This window comes from Dipodomys spectabilis, unplaced genomic scaffold, assembly GCF_019054845.1.
Source record: "Dipodomys spectabilis isolate Male_0828 unplaced genomic scaffold, ASM1905484v1 ptg000001l, whole genome shotgun sequence".
In the NCBI taxonomy this organism is placed as follows: domain Eukaryota; kingdom Metazoa; phylum Chordata; class Mammalia; order Rodentia; family Heteromyidae; genus Dipodomys; species Dipodomys spectabilis.
Genome location: NW_024870678.1, coordinates 9,281,976 through 9,300,111, shown reverse-complemented (window position 1 = coordinate 9,300,111; position 18,136 = coordinate 9,281,976). Strand labels below are relative to the sequence as shown.

Sequence of the window (18,136 nt, the reverse complement as noted above, 5' to 3'; positions counted from 1 at the left end):
TTCGCTTGTGGTACAGTGCTGCTTTTCTTTTTCATAGATATCAAAGTCTGTTGCCTATAGAATGACATTTCTGTCTCCCTTATAGATTTTCTTTATTAACTTTCTATGTTACCCACATTAAAGCACACTACAGTGGTTCTTAAAATGCTTCTTAGTCAGGCATGGATGGCTTATACCAGTAATGCTAGCTACTCAGGAAGCTGAGATCTGAGAATCACAGTTCAAAGCCAGCCCAGGCAGTAAAATCTCCAATTGAACACCAAAAAGCTGGAAATAGAGCTATCACCCAAGTGGTAGAACATTAACCTTGAACAAAAAAGCTCATGTATAGTGCACAGGCCCTGAGTTCAAGCTCTAGAAGCAGTACACATACACCACACACACACAATACACCAGCCACACACACACACACACACACACACACACACACACACACACACACACACACACAAAATGCTTCTTTGTTTAAGAAGAATTAGAGAGGGATTCCTATTCGCTGTACCCTTGAAAAGTAGATTTGACCAGGGATGCTAAAAATAAGTACACTGTACTAATAATATGCATGCACTGGACCTGAACAACAGCATGTCTTAAACAATGCTGAAGTAGCAAGGCCATACATCTCTTCTTGAGCCAAGAAGAAACAGGCATATTGTTCTCCATAAAATATTAACTTTAAGGTAAATATTTACGTAACTGTAACCCCTCTGTATATCACCCTTATAATAATAAAAAATTTAAAAAATTATGTTGAGAGGATATGCAAATGAAGTATATTTCATGAGGAAGAAACTAAAATAATTAGCATTTTATTTTTCTATACTCATCATGTTCAACTGTCTTACTCAAAATAACCACAAATCAGTTGGTAATATTTGTGTGTGTGTTTTGTGTGTATGTGTGTGTGCGTGTGTGTGTGCCAGTCTTGGGGCTTGAACGTAGGGCCTGAGTGCTGCCATTGAGCGTTTTTTGCTCAAGTCTAGCTCTCTATCACTTCAGTCAAAGCTCTACTTCTGTTTTTTCTATCACTTCAGTCAAAGCTCTACTTCTGTTTTTTTTTTTTTTGTTAGTTGAAGATAAGAATCTCACAGACTTTTCTTCCAGACTGGCTGCAAATCATGATCCTTAGATCTTAGCTTCCTGAGTAGCTAAGATTACAAGCATAGTCACTGGCACCTGGCACATTTGGTAAAATTTGAAAGCTTCTTCTCTTATTTTACTTTTCATTTTCTTCTCTTTTAAATTAGCATTTAGCATACCAAATAATGGCTTTGACTGCCACATTTTCATATATATTTGTCATTCTTTTTGGAAGAATCCTGAAAGAGGTTAAATTTAAAAAAACAAACTTCTAGCCGGGCGCTGGTGGCTCACGCCTGTAATCCTAGCTACTCAGGAGGCTGAGATCCGAGGATGGCAGTTCAAAGCCAGCCCAAGTAGGAAAGACAGTGAGACTCCTATCTCCAATAAACCACCAGAAAAACTGGAAGTGGCGCTGTAGCTCAAGTGGTAGAGCGCCTGCCTTGAGCTGAAGAGCTGCGGGACAGCTCCCAGGCCCAGAGTTCAAGCCCCAAGACCGACAAAAAAAAAACAAACAAACTTCTGCTTAATGCTAATGAGGCTTATTGTCTTTTAAATTCTTCAGGCAAACAAAATTTGGAACCATGTAACCTAGAGAAAAGAATTTATTCCAACTATTTAATCTGTGTGTGGGATACCCAGGAATGAACTCATAGTGAAGAATTTTATTTTGTTTATTTTGTTTTTGTTTTGACTGCATCTCACTAACTATCCCAGTCTGGCTGTGATTATGCCTTTGATCCTCCTACTTCTGCCTCCCAAGTGCTAGGATTAAAGAGGTGCACCACCATCCCTGCCTCATTACCACCGAGGAATGTTAAATGATCAAATTCTCTTAAGAAAAGCAGCATGGTCCTTACCATTGGAGGCAAACAGAAAGCGCCTTTCTGACAGGGAGCCACTGAAACAAAAAGACAGACATGAGGAGTGAGTCACATCATCAGATCCTAAGGACGAATGCAGGTGCCTCGTGCCACGGCTTCACGCAGCCCCCGCGGCACTCTGCTGGCTCAACTGCTATTGCCTGCATCAGAAAACTCTGGCTTGTGAAAGATGAGCAGGTTTCCTAAATTCATACAGGTGACACTGCTTTTGAATCAAACCCTTGTGCTGCTTCTATTATGTCACATGTGCTGAGAAAGGACACACGGATGGACAGTCTCAGAGCGACTCTAAATCCCATTTCATGAATACAAGGCGACAGGCAGAAGGGATGCTGCACTGCAGTTGCCCTGGCCTTCAGCAGCCACCGGAGAGCCTCCCTCTCGCCGCCCACCAGCAAGGGCCTCTGAGAGAAACAAAGTAGCCCAGCCGCTTCAGGAAAGATGCGCAGGTCATTTCCAGTTGCTTGCTCTACAGAACTCTCAAAGTTGCCCTGCTGAGCATTGTTGCTCTAGAGACAACCCCAACCGTGCCTCTCTCTCCACAGCCGCCCTCTCGCCTATACTGGCAAGTCAGCAGCCAGGCACAAGCCAGCTGCTGCTTCTGGGTAAGAAGGCCACATCAGGAGAGAGCTCAGTGCCGCTCACTGATCTGGCGGGGTCAGGCCCCCAGTTCTCCCACCTGGCATGGACCCCTGGAGTTCTGACTTGAGGTTCTACATCTTTCTCTCACAGTGGAGTTTATCTCTCAAGCCCGCAGTTGCCTCCTTTGTTGGAGATAAATCCTAAGGCCCAACATCCCTCATCAAGCAAATATTGTGAAAAATATGTAGAAAGCGTGAATGTTGTGGACTTCTCACTATAATATAGATAGGAGTAATCTCTTATGTATACTATTTTCCATCCTAGGCATTATAAGTCAACATACACACACACACAAGGGATAACGGTGGGGGAGGGGGTTAGCACTAAATCATAAAATCCACCAAGAACTCAAAAGTAATTTATTCAAGTGCATTTGAGGAGTGCCAGGAAGTAAAACTCTGGAATAGCTTTTCGCTTTCACTTTCTTCATCTACTTTCAGTCTAAGTCTCTCCATCCCTGGGTTCTGCACAAAGGTTCTGTCCTAATGTCTGCACTGAATAGAACACAGAGGCCAATCATTTCTCAGGTGAGAAAACAGGTCCATATGGCTATGAGATTTGCCAAATTTAACAGTCAGCACTCTGTTGGACAGGGGCCTCGCTCTCAGAACCCTAAAGGGTGGGACATTATTGGGAATAAAGTTATGTTTTTGGTAGAGCCTCTGTGTTATCTGTTTTTTATTTTTCGTTCTTCTCTAATGTTCTGACAGTAATGATTACACTGGAAACAAGGCCCAAATTAAGCCAAACCAGGGCTGGGAAGTGCTAGAGTGGTAGAGTGAATGCATAAGGCCCTGGGTTCGATTCCTCAGTACCACATAAGCAGAAAAAGCTGGAAGTGGCGCTGTGGCTCAAGTGGTAGAGCGCTAGCCTGGAGCTGAAGAGCTGAGGGACAGCGCCCAGGCCAAGTTCAGGCCCCATGACCAACAAAAAAAAAAAGCCAAACAATTCCACAGGCAACCCGAAGAGCCCATGCTCACTTGCACTGCTATTGAAATGTTCACTTTTACTTTTTAGTATTGACCAAAAAGGTGAAGTATGGAAAGGATGACTCTGAAGACCACACCAGTGGAGGTTCTCTTGCAATCTCTCTGTCTTGGCTTTCCTTCATTATCACCTGGGATGTTTTCCCATTTCGACTGACCTGTGACCACTTGCTGCAATAGGAAATAAGCCTCCTTTCTGAAAAATGAAAACACCTGGAGAGAGCAAGAGGCATCTTAGGCATTCCCTCGTTGGGGTGAGTGAATTCAATCAGGTTAGAGGACCAAGAAACCATTCAGAGGGCCAGAGAAGCAATCCAGAAAAACCCAAGGGAAACACACAAAGAAAGGCTCTCCCTTCGGAGGCTAGAGTCCTCATCCTCTGTATGAGGTCAGCCCTTTTTCCTGATTCCATTCTGGTCTTCTTAAGTCAAGGAAGCCGCCTGCCCCTGGATGAATCCCAGAAGAGCCCTGTATGTTTACTTTGGGAACCCCTTCTTCTCCAGCTGCAGTGCTTCCTTCTCTGTTTTTTCCTGGATGCCAAACAATCGTGTGTGGGAACAGAAGTTCAATGACCGCGTGCAAGGCAGCTTCCCAACAGCAAAACAACACAGATAAACACAACAACTCCCAAAAGAGTTGGGAATCTAAATGTACAGAAGAGATGGGATATAAAGTCACTGCCAACTCACAGAACTAGACAGGAGAAGGAACCCCGAGATGATCCTGAACTTTCTATCGACTCCCACCAAAACAACCACAATTAGCTCAAAAAATGATGTGCTACATGTGGGTACCCTTTTTCTTATTCATTAATGACATCATTTTTGTATTGTTTTTGGCACAGAAATTTAACTTCACACCACACAGAAGTTACATACATGCATTAAGTCCAGTTAATGCAGAAATAGTTCAAATAACAAAATCTACTTTTATAGTCAACAATTTTAACTATTTTTCTTCAAAAATGAAATAAATCTAGGCAGTATAGGTTAAGCTTTTTATCTTATTATCTTACAATAGTATTCACATATATATATGTATACACATATATATACACACACAAACACAGGCAAGATATTTAAAGCCCAAAGTCAATCCTAACCAGATGCTGGTAGCCCTTGCTTATAATCCTAGCTACTCAGGAGGCTAAGATCTGAGGACTGTGGTTCAAGGCCAGCCCAAGCAGGAAAGTCTGGAAGATTATTATCTCCAATTAAACTGCCCAAAATGCCAGAAATGGAGCTGTGGTTCCTGTGGCCTTGAACACAAAAGCTCAGAGACGGCGCCCATGCCCTGAGTTCAAGACTCAGGACAGGTACACACACACACACACACACACACACACACACACACACACACACACACACAAAGTGGTCCTAACTTATTTTTCCTATATATGGCCTCTGTCCTTGTGCCTTATTCTAAAGTCCAAAAGCATGTGGAAACTTGTTAAAAACACAGTTGCAGTACAGGAAGATGTTTCAAGAGGCAGACAGAACAGGGGTGGCAGGGAAATCCGGAGGCTCACGGAGCCCCTTTCCCTCACTAGTCCTCCATCGTAGGGAGCTTCCTTCCTCCAGACCATTCGGAGCTGCGCACCCTTTCACACATGTGGGCATGCGCACCACATAGCAGCCTATACTCACTTCTAAACAAGCTCTGTTTGGACTTATAGATTCTAAAAGCTGAAAAGATACAAAGCTTACCTTTTTTTTAAATTACGTACAACGAGAAGCTACAACTTTAACAAAAGCCATCTTTTTTTAAAACTTCCTTTTTTTTCACCATTATGTAACAATAAGACTGTCTCTAGGAACCTTCTTTGCAGCTCAATGGTGCTATAAGAATTCATTTCACTTCTTGGTCTCCTTCAGTATCTAAATTAGGTAAAAAAAAACAAAAAACTGGTGATAACCAAGAGGGAATACACCTTTATTCCCTGACACCTGAGAGCGGATATATCCTCCAACTTGCAGCTTTAGATAGTTACCATTTCATTTGCTTGTCAGCATCATTGGTGAATGAGAGAGAGTGTGTGTGTGTGTGTGTGTGTGTGTGTGTGTGTGTGTGTGTGTTCCAGCACCAGCCTTGGGTGCTGTACCTGAGTTTTTTTTTTTGCTCAAGGCTATAGCTCCACTTTTGGCTTTTTTGGGGGGTGGGGGACAGTTCATTAGAGATAATGGTTTCATAGACTTTCTTTCCTGGATTGGTTTTGAACCACAATCCTCAGAACTCTACATCCTGAGTAGCTAGGATACCAGCTATGAGCCACCAGCACCAGCATTGGTGAGCTTTTTTACTGTACATTTCCCTTCCATATAAAGACGATAGATCCACCTAAGCCCTCACACATATTTTTCTCAGTGGACAAACCTCATTATCATATCCCTGCTATCCCTTCAAAACTGCCATCAGTGCTAGTGACTCCTCAGTGCTAATGACTACTTTTAGAAAAAAAAAAAGCAAAGTACTTACTGCCTGGAAAGCACACCATTGGCGAGTATTCCTTCATAACGACTTAGCCCTTTGCTCTGTAGTATGCTGATCTGGCCTCCCAGTTCATCTCTGATAATTCCGGCGTGGATGGCAGCTTTGCAGAGTAAAGAGGTCTGAAACACAACATCATCATTTGAAGCTTATTCAAAAGCACATGTAAGGGGCTGGGAAGGTGGCTCAGTGGTAGAACGCTTGCCTTGCATGCTCAAGGCCCTGGGTTCGATTCCTCAGCACCACATAAGCAAAAAGAAAAAAGCCGGAAATGGCGCTGTGGCTCACGTGGTAGAGCGCTAGCCTTGAGCTGAAGAGCTGAGGGACAGTGCCCAGGCCCAGAGTTGAGGCCCCACAACCGGACCCAAAAAAAAAAAAAAAAAGCACATGTAAGGGCTGGGAAGGTGGCTCAGTGGTAGAGTGCTTGCCTTGCATGCTTGAGGCCCTGGGTTCGATTCCTCAGCACCACATAAGCAAAAAGAAAAAAAGCTGGAAGTGGTGCTGTGGCTCAAGTGGTAGAGCGCTAGCCTTGAGCTGAAGAGCTGAGGGACAGCGTCCAGGCCCAGAGTTCAGGCCCACGACTGGACAAAAAAAAAAAAAAAAAAAACAAAACACATGTAAGAGGTTGGAGGTTTAGCTCAGAGGAAGAGCACTTGCCTGGCAAGTGCAAAGCCCTATGTTTGGTCCTTAGCTCTGAAAAAGAAAAAAAAAAAAAAGCTTAAAAAAAGCACATTCAAAACAGTCAGAATTTTCCATTTTCAACTGTCTGGTATAATAATGTCTTCCACCAATAAATAATACCCCAGTTTTCACACCTTGTATAATCATCCCACCCACTCTGAACTTACACTTTCTGCTCAAATAATGTGACCCTGCTTCTGCCACAATGTGACTGAAGCTGCCTTGTTTATTTTTTGGTTTAGTGCCAATATTGGGGCTTGAAATCAGAGCCTGAGTACTATCCTTTAGTTTATTTACTCAAGGCTGGCACTCTACTCTTGAGCCACAGGGCTACTTCTGGAATTTTTCTGGTTAAAAAGAGATAAGAGTTTCTCAGACTTTTCTGCTCAGGCTGGCTTCAAACCACAATCCTCAGATCTCAACCTCATAAGTAGCTAGAATTACAGGCACAAGCCACCATTACCTATCCTTAAAGTGACTTTAGGCTGACTCTGGTTGATTTGCATGTATGGGCACCTGCAGAAGCAATTCCAGGCAAATGGGGCAGAAGAACCTATCAGCCCACATTGTACATTCCCAAAATTATCAGTAAATAAAATGGTGGCTACTTCAAGCCACCAAGGTTTGGTGCAGAAAAATATAACAAATCTAGTTTCTTAGCTTGGCTACCAGATACATGTATTAAGTATTGTTTGAGATGGTGAACTTTCCACATTACAGCTTCCTTTGTTAATTCAGAGATTTAGCAAGGCATCAAAACAAAACTGGTAACAACAGCCACAGAAGACTAAATGGAACTGCAAACTTAGTGCACATCTTTGAGAACTAAGGAGCAAATCACAGTTTCCAGCTTATGTAATTCTCTGAATTCCTTTTCCTACTTCCTGCTCCCCTATTCCCTTATGGCTCAACGGCTTCAGCTGGCTGCTGGCTGTTCTGGCAAATCAAGCAGCAACAACTGACTGGCTGCAATGAACATGAAGTTGTGGGCATAAAATTGGCTTGGATGGGAAGTACAGCTGCAAGAACAATGGAGCTCTTCTGTGGGGTACCCAGGCTGTAGGTACTGGAGGTCAGACCTGAATGGTACAGTGAGAAGGCAGATAGGTCTAAGACTAAATGACTAAGATGTTCTTCTAAAAAACGGCAGCTTTGCTCTGCTTCTCCCTGATAGCTAATATCAAAACAAGACAAACATTTTAAGAAATGTGTGTTTCATGAGATATAGGAATTCTCTTGGTGTTCATTTACATGACACTGCTGAAACATTCCCTCAGATTTCAGTTACAGTATTAACAAAGGGATAAGACAAAAGATTTAACTAGTATACTTGCAATGAAATTAAGAACTTCTGTGATCTTCAATTTGGAGATTTCATATTCCCCAAGTTAGACTAGGCTTTTCAAAGGAAGACTATTTTTCAATAACGTCTCTCATAAGCAAAAAAGACTTCATGAAAGAAAAGAAATCTGAGGGGGCTGAGACATGGATGCGGAGATTGCTGTACCTGGCTTTGGAAACAAAAAGAACAGAAGCAGAATGAAAGAAAGGGTAATATTCCTTAATAAACAAAGCAGCTTGCCTTTCCACCATCCCAGCCCGAATTTGCTTACATTAAAAATCTTTCTTGAGCCAGGCGCTGGTGGCTCATGCCTGTAATCCTAGCTACTTAGGAGGCTGAGATCTGAGGATCAAGGTTCAAAGCCAGCCTGGGCAGGAAAGTCTGTGAGACTCATATCTCCAATAAACCACCAAAAAACCAGAAATGGCACTGTGGCTCAAAAGGTAGAGTGAGCTGAAGAGCTGAGGGACAGCACCCAGGCCAAGAGTTCAAGCCCCACGGCCAACAAAATAAATAAATATATAAACTCTTTCTTGAAGCGGGGCACCAGTGGCTCATGTCTGCAATCCTACCTACTAAAGAGTCTGAGATCTGATGATCATGGTTCAGAGCCAGCCTGGGCAGGAAAGTCCATGAGACTCTTAGCTCCAAAAAATTACTCAGAAAAAGCCAGAAGTGGTGCTGTGGCTCAAGTGGTAGAACACTGGCTTTGAGCACAAAGAGGCTCAGGAACAGTGCCAAGTCCTGAATTCAAGCCCAGCACTAGCATGCATGCATGAATGCATAAATAAAAATTTCTTGTTTGCAGATGCAGTTCAGTGTAGACCACGTGCCTAGCATGCTTAAGGCCCTAAGTGAAACTCCCAGCACTGCAAAACAAAAAAGCAAACAAACAAATTTTAAAAAACAAAAACAAAAAAGTCACTTTCTCTCCACTGGTTTAGATTTTGAGAAAGAAAACAGAAGTATTTTCTCTGCTCTTGCTTGGTTTCCCAATTCATTTAGACAGTAACAAGATTTGTCACCTTGTGATTCTAAGGGGTTCCCAGAGTAGCTTTATTGGTTTTTATGGTGCAGGGGATTGGGCCCGCTGCAGGCTGAGCAAGGGCTTTATTCCTGAGCTGCACACAGCCCTTCCCAATGTACTTTTAATATGGTTTGTTTAGTCCCATCTTCCTCTCTCATCTCCAAACTGGAAACAAACTAGTCTAGTTGTTTACTGAGACGCCATTCCCACTCTCCCTAGGCTCATGAGTTATTCAGAATTCTGGCTGGGTGGGATGGTCTTCATTGCAGCTTACCAGCAATAGGACTTATCCCATCATTAGCCTACAGATATTCTCATTCCTCACAGTACTCAGTACTGCAGGAATCCAATGGAATATATACCGTCTGAAGGAATGTACTTAATTGGAGCTACATTTTCCAGTGTTGACTGTAGACCACAGGATACATCTCCAAGAGAATGGCTACCAGATGTGCCTAGTATATCATTATGACAAAATTACTAGCCTTTCCCAGAATTATTTCCTTAAATTATTTTCCTTACCATTCCAACTTAAGCAAAGTAAATAGCTGCTTAAGTATGGTGCTTTTTTGTATCAATTTTAAAAAGTCATCTTCATTAAACCTGAATTTTTAAAAATCCCTTTGAACATTGGCATAATTTATACCCTGATTTTCTAGCTAATTTTGAGCTCTAAGTCTCACTCAAATGTGAGACTAGCCACATCACTCACCTATGTTAATGATTTGCCCTTAAAAGTTAATTCAAATAAAGTAATTTAAGTGAATAATTCTCTTTTTTTTTAAGTGAATAATTCTTCAGGCAAGGGAATGCACCAGGGCCATAGAGGAGCACACTTGCATAGATAGAACAGGCAGCTGCAGACTAGTGATGTAATCTACATGCCCTCTCTCCCTTCCTTCTTTCCTTCCTTCTTTTCTTCCTTCCTTCCTTCCTTTCTCCCTCTCTTCCTTCTCCCCCTCCCCCTCTCTCTGAGCCCTGGGCATTGTCCTTGAGCTTCTTTTGCTCAAGGTTAGCACTCTGCCACATGAGCTACAGCGCCATGTCTGGCTTTTTTGGTGCTTATGTGGAAATAAGAATCTCATAGATGTTCCTGCCCAAGCTAGCTTCAAGCCTGAGATCCTAAGATCTCAGCCTTCTGAGTAGCTAGGATTATAGGGTGAGCCACCAACAGTGTCTACATTAAGCATTTCTGAGGGTACTTCATCATGAAAGATAGTCAGATTTGCGTAAGAAAGGCTAAAAAATGACTTCCTAGATCAAATTATCCCAGAATCAGAGCATTGTTTAGAATCTTCTTCAAGAAAATTCCTCTTGTTCTAAAATATCTGGACTGTTCTGCAAGTAGATGAGGCAGATGTAAAGGACAGGCCCTGACTGCACTGAAAATATGTGTCAGTACAAAAGCCAGAATTCCTCACCCCAAGCGGTAAATCCAGAGTCTTTGGACTTCAAAAATGTCCATGAGTGTTCCCCACTCACTGTTCCTCATAGATCACCTGTCTCCATCCCATTGAACCCTTCCTACATACCAACAAATGGCTGTAACATCCAACTCTCTTTCTACAAGCATTTTATCTGCTTTGCACTGTTCAGTGGTTCCCTATATGAAAACTGGCTTCCTGTAATTTACCCATTGATCCTGGTTTTGCCTTTTGGAACCACCTAGAAGGAACCATACAAAGGGTTTTCCTACAGTAAGTCTTTAAGACATAGCATCTGCTACATCAATAACTTCGCTAGTCATTAGTGTTACAGATTCTGTCACTTTAACTACAACATATGCTTTGGTTTTGAAAAGACCTTTCCAGAAGAGACTTGTCTGTAAGAGAATGTATTTCCCACAGTGAACATGCCACCAAGCACAGTCCAAGACAACTCCATGATGCCTACCTCCTGGTAGTCCCCTTCTAGAATTCTCTGAGTGTAGGCATAATTGCAACTTTCTTCTAACCGGTAGAATATGGCAAAGGAGGTAGAATACCACTCTTGTGGAAACACTATGTAAGATCAATTTCTTACTAGGAAACTCTTCTGTTAGTCATTTTACCCTGCTGGCTTTAAAGAAGCAGTTTGCTGTGTTGGCAAGGAGGCACATGAAGCTTCAATCAAAACCCAAGAAGAAAACCGAGGCCTTCAGTTCAATGACCCTCAATTAGTAAAAGCTGTGAACACCATACAAGCTTAGAAGCATACTATCCCTAGTGGAGCTGAGTCTGTAGCCTCAGCTGATACAAGGTGCACCCATATGAAACCATGAAGTTTGAACTCAGATAAGTCATGGCCAGACTCCTGATTCACAGAAAGAAGAGAAAATAAGTATGTGCAGTGTTTAAGTCTTAAGTTTATGTAATATTATTATGCAGCCAGAAATATTGAATATACTCAGAAGATAAACAAATGCAAGAAAGGCACTAATCAAATGGCTAGAAAGGATTATCTTTCAAATTATAAATTTTCTTCCAGATAAACCAAACCAGTTGGTGAGTCAAATAGGAACCTGCTTTCTAGCATTTGTGGATCAAGTACTCAGCTCTACCAGCTAGGAAACCATTAATTTGCTTCTCTAAAGAAGGACATTCATGCCAGAAGGCAGCAAAATACATATCTGCAGGAAGAACAAAAACTATACCATTTCTCTTATTGTAGTTAATTCTTAAGGTTATTGCATAGAGAATGAAAATAATACAAACTTTCTATTGCTAGAAAAATAAGCCATTTCAACATTTTACCCCTCTCAGTTAATTTTTTGGAGTCATTTAAAAATAGCTGTGCCCAGTAAATCTTAACACTAAAGTAGTACATTCAAATAATTTATAAGAGAAATGAGTCACACCTGCAATCCTAGATACTCAGGGAGGAGGCTGAGATCTGAAGATCATGGTTTGAAGCCAGCCAGAACAGGCAAGTCCCTGGCACTATTCTGTCCAACTAACCATCCCCAAAAAGCTAGACATGGAGCTGTGGCTCAAGTGGTAGTGTGCTAGTCTTGAGTACAAAAGCTCCAGGACAGTGCCCAGGCCTTGAGTTCAAGCCCAGAACTGGCATACATGCATGCATGCATGCATCAATCAATCAATCAATCAATACATGCAATGCAAACCAAGTAACAACAAAAATCTGCTATTCTCAAAAATCAGAATGTGCTCAAAAAAAATTCAAGCTTTTTTCTCTAAATGTTATAGACGATTTTCTTCTTGCATGAAGATACATGTCTATAACATTTCCCCTTCTGTAGATTTCTATCTACATTATTATTTAAAATAGTTAGATTGACAGCCTGGTTTATAGGAATTGTCTTGAATTATTAAAAATTTAAAAAAAGTACTTTCTAATAATTTATTTTTTATTTGGAAACAAAGGTATTTTATTTAGTATGTATATTATGCATTTATCATGCATAAAGCTTGGAGTATAAGAGGGAAGGGTGAAATGTAAAGGAGACAGTTGATGGGCCCAGAAATGATGTATTATTTGGTGATGTAATCCTTAGCTCTGTAACAAAAATAACTGGGATGTTAAATTAGTAACAAAAAGAGCACAACCTTACAACCTCTGGTAGTAGATGGATGCTAAGTGTGGATCTGAAATGTCCCCCAAGGGCCCATGTGTCAAAGGCTTGATGACCAGCCTGTGGCACTACTTTTAAAAGGGGTATTGCAGCACTTTTAAAAGGTGGGGCCTAATGGGAAGAAGTTAAGGCACTGGGTTGAGCCCTCCAAAGGGTTTGTGGAGCCATTCCCTTTTCTCTCTTTAGGCTGCACAGTTGCATCTTGCTCCACAATGTGCTCCCCTACGATCTACCACAGGCCCCAAAACAACAGGACCAATTAAGTGCTCATGAACTGGAATCTCCAAAACTGTGAGACAAATTAAACCCTTTTTAAATAGATTTGGCTCAGCTATTTGTTACAGTAACAGAAACTTGACTCATACAATAAGATGAAGATACTCCTAGTTGTTAAAAAGGGCTTCTTTTTGTTTCTCATCATCTCATTTACAAATGCTTAACTAGAAATGCTAGCGACAAAACTGAATGGATAGATAAACATGGTATTTATATGCATTATTTCATTTCATTGCCTGTGTAAAAGAATTTAGGCAAGCAAGCAACACTTAACACCTTTTAAGTTCCTTTACAGCTTTTACTGCCAATTACTTACATCTCTGTAGCCATCTACCGTGTTCCCAGAAATGTCTCCTGCTATGTCTTTACAACCAGCTGGGCAGAATTTGCTGAAAAAAAATATTTTATTTAATTCTATTGAACTAAGAACAAATTAAACTACACGTCAACTTAAAAAATATTTTCTTGATCCAGGTATCAATGGCTCATGCTTATAATCCATGCTACTCAGGATCTGAGGACTGAACTTTGAAGCCAGCCAGGGCAGGAAAGTCCATGAGATTTTTTTGGGGGGTCGGGGGTGGGGGGGGTCCGATCGTGGGCCTGAACTCTAGGCCTGGGTGCTGTCCCTCAGCTCTTCAGCTCAAGGCTAGCGCTCTACCACTTGAGCCACAGCGCCATTTCCGGCTTTTTTCTTTTTGCTTATGTGGTGCTAAGGAATCAAACCCAGGGCCTCAAGCATGCAAGGCAAGCGCTCTATCATTGAGCCACCTTCCCAGCCCAGTCCATGAGATTTTTATCTCCAGTTAACCACCAAAAAGCTGGAAGTGGAGCTGTGGCTCAAGTAGTAGAGTGCTGGCCTTTAGGGGGAAAAAAAACCCTTCAGGCATAGCACCCAGACCTAAATTCAAGCCCCATAACCAACAACAACAAAACGAAACCAAAGAAGTATTTTCCCTACACCATAGAATTGTAGGGTTATATTGCTATAATAACAAACCAGAAAACTGATTTGTGAAAACACAGACTGACCTAAAATGTTAATCTGGAGGCAAATTAACACAGTGATTGCTTGCTGTATATAAAGACTCACCATAAATTCTGTTAAACAATGAGCTATATCATACACTTTGATTGTAAGATGTCTAAGATACTTTTTTTTAAGGTAAAGGGAAAATTTCATCTATACAATATGATTTAATTTTTACAACAATAATTATTCAAATATGAAAATAATTTTTGTGTTTATGGTTTAAAAGAATACTCCTAATGAGGTTTGGTGATAAACAGCTGTAATCCCAGCACTTAGGAGGCTCAGGCAGGTAGATCAAGTTTAAAGCTAGACTGGGCTACATAGGGAGATACCTTGCTTTCAACAAATCAACAAAATAAAAAGAATAAAGAATATCCCTGGATTCTCTCTGGGAGTAGGAGTGGGAGAAGCTTTCACTTCCTGTGTTTACACACACTGCAACATCTCCATTCTCTATGCTATCAATGAATATAATGGAAATCACATAGGTAAATTCAAATATTTTAGTAGCCACATTTTTAAAAGTTAAAAAAAGGCAAAATTAATCATATGTTCTATTTAATCAAAAAAAAAAAAAAAGAGCGTGGTATAGTTGAAGGATCTGAGCATTGGGGTCAGGTGGCCAGGCTACTACCCAGCTAGCTGTATGTCTCTGCTATTGTGTAAGTTTGCTCTGCCATTCCACTTCTTCACTGCTGGTTACTTCAAGCATCAATATATCAATATATTAATAAGATATGGGGGCCAGCTACTTATATCTATTAAAAACACATACAGAAATCTAAAGTGCTATAAGATGGATTGCTCTGAAGAAAGCCATGTGCCTTTGTTTCTGTATATACTACTTTATGATGGTTACTCAGTTTGTTTAAAAACAATGTCCTAGACCAAACTGATTCCACAATTAGTCTTTATTTTAAATTTCATTTCCTTTTAGTTTCCTCTTGCTGACTTAGCAAATTATATGATAAAAACAGCTAATTACCCCAAATAATTATCCAAATAATTCTTTCCTAGTGATCTTTGGAGTCTCAGGATTGCAGCAGCAACCAAGGATTTAACAAATAAACATAATGGGGTAGTCTATTGCAGGCTTATAATTCCTCAGAGATAATTCTCTTCGTCAGAATTAAGATTGTATTGAATTTCAGTAAAAGAAAATGGCCAGTGCCAATAATGTAGGACCTTGCCACCGAGTCTGCACACATTAATCAACAACAGTAATAGTTCTGTCAGAAGGATGCATAATTGCATTAAAGAAAATATACAGAGATCAAATAGCCACATGTTAATCTAGTCCAATTCCACTGCCAATTGAATGTAAAGTCACATTAATCAAGTATTGCTACTATATGAGTTACAAAGGCTTTTAGAGCATGTTCCAGAATTATAGAAGATGTATTGTGGACTATATTAGTAGCCACACAATAAAAATTAAAGACTGAGCTACAGCCTAGATGACCTGCACCATAAAGCCACCAAGGAAGCACAAGTATATCCCCTATCTTCAGAAGAACAAAAAAAATGACTATTCATACCCAAAGGCCCTGGAACTGCACAGGTCTACCTGGTGAAACTTTAGAGAATGCTGGTGTATATGCATGTACTAGGATGAACAGTAACTTTACAAGGCAACATTTAATTTTTACTCATTTTTAAAACTAGACTTAATATTAGCTAACACTGAACCCTAAAGAATCACATTCAGAATGTGCAAATGTCTGAGGCAGTTAAGCCCATGGGCTGTACAGTCTGATGCACACATATTAGGTATACAGCTTTCGATAAGTGTTTTCACCATTCTGGCCCATGTTTTCAGGATATAACAGAGTTCACCTAGTAAGCATGTTGGAACTTTCATATGAGCTACTTGTGTGGAGAACTGTACTGCCACTAAGAAAGCATTGTAAAGAGTTACTGGCAGTTATAGTATCTCTAGACTAATGGTTCTCAAATCGAGTTTTTGCCTACCAGAAGACATTTTGTTAATGACTAAAGATATTCTTGGCTATCACAACAGAGATCTAGAGAATAAGAAAGCAGGGTTGCCCTTAAAAGTCCAACTGTGTTTAGGATAGTACTACATGATCAAGAATTACCCAACCCAAAGTATCAATAGTGCCAAAGTTTGCTAATCCTATTCTATTTTACTTTGGAGATGAGAAAATATGTGTCAAAGAGCTAAGTATATTTTTGAATTAAAGTGAAGCTGAGATGACAATTTTTGTCTCCTTATTCTCAATAGATTTTTCTTTAGGATGAAAGACAAAATAAATTCACATTACCACTACCCCAAGAAAGAATTACAAAAGTCACTCCCAAATATAGGCCAGGAAGATGAACTCAATTAGGGGCTATTGGTATAGAGTAAAATTCAGAGGTCTGAGGATCAAATTCAACCTGCAACTTGTTTTTATCAATAAAGTTTTACTGTAACACAGCCACAGTTGTTTATTTTCATATTATGTATGTATATTTGCTTCTTTACTACAATAGCATAATTCAATGCAATGGAGACTTAGGGCTTGTAAAACCTAAAACATTTATTATCTGGTCCTTGACAAAAACGTGCTGACTTCTGTTGTATAAGACACCATTTCAAATATTCCTCCTTAGTGACAACATGAATGTTTTATTTTTGTTTGGGGTTTTGTTTAGTTTTGTTTTTGCCAGTTCTTGGGCTTGAACTCAGCACTTGTGTACTATCTCTGAGCTTTTTCAGCTCAAGTCTACTGAGCTTTACTTCTGGCTTTTTGGTAGTTAATTGGAGGTGAGTTTCAAAGACTTTCCTGACCAGGCTAGCATTGAGTTGGGGTCCTCAGTTCTCAACCTCGTGAGAAGCTAAGATTATAGGATTAAGCCACCAGCATCCAGCAACATAAATGTTTTTCTTTAAAACATACACACACACACACACACACACACACACACACACCAATTTAAGAACTAATTGGGGGCTTTATTTAGTTTCATGTTAAGGAAAACAAAATGTTTAACAATATGACTGATAACTATATTTACCTGAATTTAGTCTTCAAATAATGGCTACCTCTTTCCAAGCAGGTTATTAAATCTGTCACAAATAAAGATAATTGCAATTAACAAACTGAGCAGAGACTAGAGTTCTCATGCTTTAAATATTTCCTAAATAAAAAGACAATTTTAAGCATTTGTTCATTTTCTAGTTAACTGAGTTGTTCTATTTGAAATAAAACCTGAAAACACTGTCTCTAGTATTTAATCAGCTCCTTTTTCCAACTTTTCTATCACCAGGTATAGGTTTTCAATGTTATTATCTAGTTAATAATAAGAGATTCTATTTCCAACAAAAAAAATCAACATTAGTTAACTGCCTGCTACATACTACAAAGATTGTGTATATAAGCTCTGTGGTAGGCTCTCAGAAGCCCAACACAATACAGAAGGCTCTCAGAAATGTTTTCACTCAACAACTAAGCCAGTGGCATCCAATGGTACAGAACAAATGTTTATCCAACACCAATAACTTATCAGCCTTGATCAATCAGGACCAAAAGATGGGGGTTTTCTGCAGTAATTTATAAAACTGAATTTACAGCATTCAGGAATGGGGAAGCTAAGTTGTTATGAAAATCGATGCATATAGCCAGGTGCTGGTAGCTCACATCTGTAATCTTAGCTAGTCAGGAGTCTGAGATCTGAAGATTGCAGTTTGAAACAGCCCAGGCAGAAAAGTCCATGAGATTCTTATCTGCAATTAATCACAGAAGAAGCCAGAAGTGGCAGCACTGTGTCTCAACTGGTAGAGTGTTAGCCATGAGCAAAAGGAAGTTCAGGGACAGCACCTAGGACCAGTATTTAAGCCCTAGAACAGTCAAAAGCAACAACAACAACAGCAAAAGAAACCTACTGAAGATAAAACCTACTGCAGTTCCCTAAATACTGTTGCCGGGTGCCTGTAATCCTAGCTACTCAGGAGGCTGAGGTCTAAGGATCACAGTTCAGAGCCAGCCCAGGCAGGAAAGTCCGTGAGACTCTTATCTCCAATAAAAACCACCAGAAAACCAGAAGTGGTGCTGCGGCTCAAGTGGTAGAGTGCTCATCTTGAGCTGAAGAGCTGAGGGACAGCGCCCAGGCCCAGAGTTCAA

The 18,136-nt window shown here is 40.4% G+C and overlaps 1 protein-coding gene across 1 annotated transcript in view; it reads right to left on the bottom strand.

Annotated features, from left to right (window-relative positions):
* Dcbld1 (discoidin, CUB and LCCL domain containing 1) overlaps positions 1–18,136 on the bottom strand; it is a 63,828-nt gene that overhangs the window by 9,170 nt on the left and 36,522 nt on the right. The window contains exons 6-9 of the mRNA XM_042694950.1: positions 17,031–17,082; positions 13,293–13,365; positions 6,068–6,201; positions 1,941–1,981 (exon numbers count right to left, since the gene is read on the bottom strand). Coding sequence (XP_042550884.1) covers positions 1,941–1,981; positions 6,068–6,201; positions 13,293–13,365; positions 17,031–17,082 — 300 coding nt within the window. The remainder of the gene's footprint in view (positions 1–1,940; positions 1,982–6,067; positions 6,202–13,292; positions 13,366–17,030; positions 17,083–18,136) is intronic.